Here is a 5,016-nt window from a genome sequence, read left to right as displayed (position 1 = left end):
AGGATATATAGAAGTAGTAAATATAGGAGGAGGTAAGATGGGGGAGAAAGAGGAAGGCGAGGAGGAGGTAAGATGGGGGAGGAGGAAAACGGATGAGGGGGGGCTTAATCCTAGTTCAGCACATTTGCGAAAACACATTTGCAGGATCCGCACCCAAACTAGGATTGAGCAGGAAAGGTGGGGGGAAGGAAGAAAGACTGCTCAATCCTATTTCGGTACCCCTGTATGTGGTATATATATGTAGTTCGCATATATTAATGATATATGCTAAACTAATCCGGGATGCTAAACTAGGATTGGGTCGGGAAGACGGGGGAGGAGGAAAGACGGGGGAGAAGGAAAGACGGGGGAGAAGGAAAGACGGGGGAGGAGGAAAGACGGGGGAGAAGGAAAGACGGGGGAGGAGGAAAGACGGGGGAGAAGGAAGATGCAGAGTGGGTGTGCAAATCGACCCAAACCTAGTTTAACACCCCGGATTAGTTTAGCACACATGGGAACTATATATATACAGCTGTCCCAAACTGCGGTGTGCAAATCCAGTTTGTTATGCGTCATCGTACTATATATATACAGCTGTCCCAAACTGCGGTGTGCAAATCCAGTTTGTTATGCGTCATCATGTGTGTGCTAAATAGCACGCACTTTATTATATACATGTAAATCTGTTCTTCGCTTTTTCATGCATACAGTGCCTAAACTGGATTTGCACCTAAGCAGTGTCCTGTGTAGTATCAGCTAAGCGTTACATTATCGTGTTACTAATACAGTAATATAACTGAAAAGTTAAAGAAAATAATTGCTTCTTTACTAATACTATTAGTAGAGGAACAATTATTTTCTGAATACCCAGTGGTAATTAAAGATTTGCTGAAAATATACGGCAATTCCGCGAGGCCGTGCTCTGGAACGAACTAGTTAGTATAGCAGAATTTTTAGGGAGTCACACGAACTCCTGCATATGTCAAATCAGGGAATCTGACAGTAAATCAGGGAGTATTTGACTCTCTGCGTCTTGCGTTGCAGATCCTATCAAGCTGTTTCAGAGCAACCACCGGACGGACTCCGACGTGATACGGCTCAGCTACCACAAGAACATGCACTACAACTCCGTCATCAACCCCTACAGCGCCACGATAGGAGTCGGGCTCGGACTGCCATCGTACAAACCCGGGGTGAGTGTGCGTGTGGGGTGTGGGGTGTGTGTGCGTGCGTGTGTGTGTGTGAATGGTGTGTGCGTGCGTGCGTGCGTGCGTGCGTGCATATCTACATGTGTGTGCGTGCGTGCGTGCATACCTCCATGTGTGAGTGTGTGTGTGTGTGTGTGCGTGCGTGCATACCTATATGTGTGAGTGTGTGTGTGTCTATGCGTGCGTGCGTGCGTGCGTGCGTGCGTGCGTGCGTGCGCGTGTGTGAGTGTGTCATCTTCAACAGCTACTGTAGGTGACAATGTGTGATGTCTGAGACGTGAGCTTTGAAAAGTTTTTGCTTGATATTGCTATCGTATAAGCGCTAATGTCCGCTCTAAAAATAATAACTCTAAAATCTATAAGTCTGTAAATAATAATGAAATCTAATGTTAGTATTATGTTATTATTGTTACAGCTGGCAGATAGGAATCTGATGACAGAAGCCATGAAGAAATCCGAGGAGTTAGCTATTGAACAGGTATGCATGCGTTCAGGGAAAAAATTCATTTTTGGGGGGCTACTTTTCAAGCTCGCGTGTATGAAAATAGCATTCTAAAATTTGGTTTGCATTGAACTCTATGCAAATTTATGGGGGCTCTTTTTGGCATTTCCGGGGCTCTTTTTGGCATTTCTGGGGCTAAATCGCCCCAACCCCCGGTGTATTTTTTTCACTGGCATGCGGAGTTCTCAATCCGTTGTTCCCTTGTTTCTCTCCCTTTCTTGCTAATTCCTCTCTCACTCTTTCTTTCTTTCTTGCTTTTTCTCTCTCGCTCTCTTTCTCTCTCTCTCTCTCTCCCTCTCCCTCTCCTTCCCCTCTCTCTACTCCTCCTCCACCTTAGCAGGGCCCTCGCTACCCACTCGCCAATTCGCCAATGGCGAACAAATTAGTAATCTGGCGATTGAAAGTCTTATTTGGCGAAAAAAATGTCGAACGTAATTTTCCCAGCCCACATGACATAAAACGCAGTAAACATGACCCAGCATCATGGAACATCGATCCTATTTGATCGTCGAAACAGCAACGTTTCTTTTTGCGTGCCGGCACACTCCTGTGTCATTCCCGATTGCAGCTTTTTCCTCGATTCCGGGAAAGTTTTGCTGTCGCTTCCTCATACCAGCGCGGTGCCCACCCCTACATATACAGCAATAACCACACCCACGCGACTGTAACAATCAGTGCATTCCCCCCCCCCCCGTACTTCAATCAATGCCGCCCAGCCAGCAAGCACGAGCCACGATGTGCACAGCCACGGACGTGGCTAACGGGTGTCGCGGGCTGTTTTTTTCCGTTTTTTTTTCTTTGGCGTGAAAATTAATGCGTGAGAATGCGTAGGGCATGCGGGAGTGCGGGAGAATGGGTCCAGATGCGTGAGTCTCCCGCGAAATGCGCAGCGTGAAACTTAGTAGGTCTGCTAACAGAATCCACATTTGTGCCTACTGCACGCATTTGAATTAGGAGTAGATAATAGGGAATTCCCTATTATCTACTCCTGATTTGAATCCATCATGTGCGCTTTTCCCCAAACTGGGCATTACCACCATTGTCTAATTTTCCCTCAGAAGAAACCCTGGGGTTTAGAAAAGACCTGTCTCCACACACACACGGCAACGGCGCTGGCAAAAGTCAAATGATTTTACTACGCGTGTGTGTGCGCGCGTGCGTGCGTGTGCGTGCGTGAGTGCGTGTAGGTGTGTGTTTGTGTGTGAGGTACTGTAAGAAGTAGTAAAACTGATAAGTACTAACTGGGGAATATAGTCAGCTTTGATGAGTAGCCAATTTTTCTGGTTCAATAGCATCCCGAAGTTACAAAAGTAGTACGATGTGCATGTATGCATGTGCTGTGAAAACTCTTCTGTAAACTATTAGTATTACTGTAAATAACTATACTGTGTGTATAGTACTGGCTACACTGTACTGCGTGCGTGCGTGCGTACGTGCGTGCGTACGTGCGTGCGTGCGCGCGTATGTGCATGCTCGTGCGTGCGTGCGTGCACGTGCGTGTGTATTGTGCGTGAGGTACTGTAAAAAAATGTAAAACTGATAAGTACTAATATAAGTGGGGAATACTGAATATATTTGTGACTTCTGGTGCATGGTCTTAATGCAACACCAATCTTCTTACCCAAACATCTCTCTGATGGGCCAGCTGTTTGTGACCCTACCATCCACAACAGTTGATGTGGAGAGGGGTTTAGCAGACATATAATTTGGTTATAACAGCTCTCAAAAATAACCTGAAAACAGAAAGTGTTTGTGACATTTTAACCATCAAAATTGAAGGCCCAGAAGAAGAGATATTTGACTTTGAAAAGTGCTATGCCCAGTGGTGTGCCAAAAAAATTTCCTCCCCCTACCCTCCATCTGCGATAGTGGGCGTGTCCTAACAATGATGTGTACGCAACTGCGTGTCTGCATATCTGCGCCTAACAAATGTGGTACTACGCACGACTGAAATTTTACGTTTATAATCGTAGCAACAGACCTCAGATGAGCCCAGACGCTCTGCGGCTCTTGTTTGAATACCCAGTGGTATACAGGCTTGAGTAGAAATTAAGTTTTGAACAAGAGAGTCGGACTCCCTGCCCTCAAAAAGAGGGAGTCCACAGCAAAATGAGGGAGTCCGTAGTCTGAAGTTCAAAATTAAAGATTTGCTGAAAATATACGGCAATTCCGCGAGGCCGTGCTCTGGAACGAACTAGTTAGTATAGCAGAATTTTCAGGGAGTCAGACGGACTCCTGCATATGTCAAATCAGGGAGTCTGACAGTAAATCAGGGAGTATTTGACTCTGGACTGGCATCAATTTCGCACCCTGGGTATACGTTCAACCGCACGGTTACACGTCATAAAAATAAACACATCGTGCCGCGTACTGGTTGCATTGGGGGGTGTCTCGCCAATTTTTCCAGTATTTAAGTTACAACAAAGGAGTCAAAGTCGGGAAATTTTGGCTAGATTCCAGTTTTCAAAAACGCTGTTGCCCTGAATCAAACGTTCAGGGAGGAGGACTGGTGGTATTTCTTCTAGCCTTTTCTCAGATTCTGGGATTTGCATTGATGTAGTATGGGGCAGATATATCATGTTTGATTCAGACAAGTGCGATTCACTAGCCTCAATAATTTTATTTAAAAAATCCACGGAGATCTAACCACGAAACTATCGACTTTTTTATCGGAGTAGAAATACAGACAGACAGGGCCACAATTAAAAAAATATTTGCTTGCCCTCACCTGACCCAGGCTGAAAAGTTTGGGTAGGTAGGTAGGCTTTTTGTGATTTTTTTCGTCAATGAGCCGTCGCAAAACCTCTCGCGACGCGATCTTGGGGGGCCATAATAAAAATATTGTTTGTTTTCCCTCACCTGACCGACCTGCCAAAAAGGGGCCGACTCAAAATTTTTATTGATCTTTCCCATTCTTTTTTTTTCATTACAAATTGTATCACTGTACATTATATCAAGAGCTAATAATACCTAATACCTAATAATAATACCTAATAATACCTAATAAGCTAAGAGGTATTATTAGCTCTTGATTAGATGTACCAAGCAAAGCAGACATTCAACATAAAAGGTATCTCCACACAAGCACACCTGAGCATGTAGACACCATGCTGAATTTGTAAAAAGACCCCTGAGGTGCTCACCAAGGATGCGGGGAGGATGCGGGGGGAGATGGTCGGGGAAGATGCGGGGATGCGGCGACGAACGGAAATCAATAATAGTGGAGCGCGGCGCGTGACCTCCTCCTGAATGGCACATAGGGGGGCACCACCGTGAAATGCACCCGTAAAGACGTAGATTGTCGCAACCCCGTGAACTGGCAGCTAG

General features: G+C 45.6%; 1 protein-coding gene across 1 annotated transcript in view; it reads left to right on the top strand.

Annotated features, from left to right (window-relative positions):
• Positions 1 to 5,016, top strand: part of LOC106815177 (OTU domain-containing protein 5-like) — a gene marked incomplete in the record, with an annotated part of 18,808 nt that overhangs the window by 1,768 nt on the left and 12,024 nt on the right. The window contains 2 exon segments of the mRNA XM_014819608.1: positions 1,029 to 1,172; positions 1,603 to 1,665. Coding sequence (XP_014675094.1) covers positions 1,029 to 1,172; positions 1,603 to 1,665 — 207 coding nt within the window.

The sequence above is a fragment of the Priapulus caudatus genome, unplaced genomic scaffold (assembly GCF_000485595.1).
Source record: "Priapulus caudatus unplaced genomic scaffold, Priapulus_caudatus-5.0.1 Scaffold1057, whole genome shotgun sequence".
In the NCBI taxonomy this organism is placed as follows: Eukaryota; Metazoa; Priapulida; class Priapulimorpha; order Priapulimorphida; family Priapulidae; genus Priapulus; species Priapulus caudatus.
The sequence above is the reverse complement of the archived record's forward strand: the minus strand, read 5'-3'. Positions and strand labels throughout refer to the sequence as shown.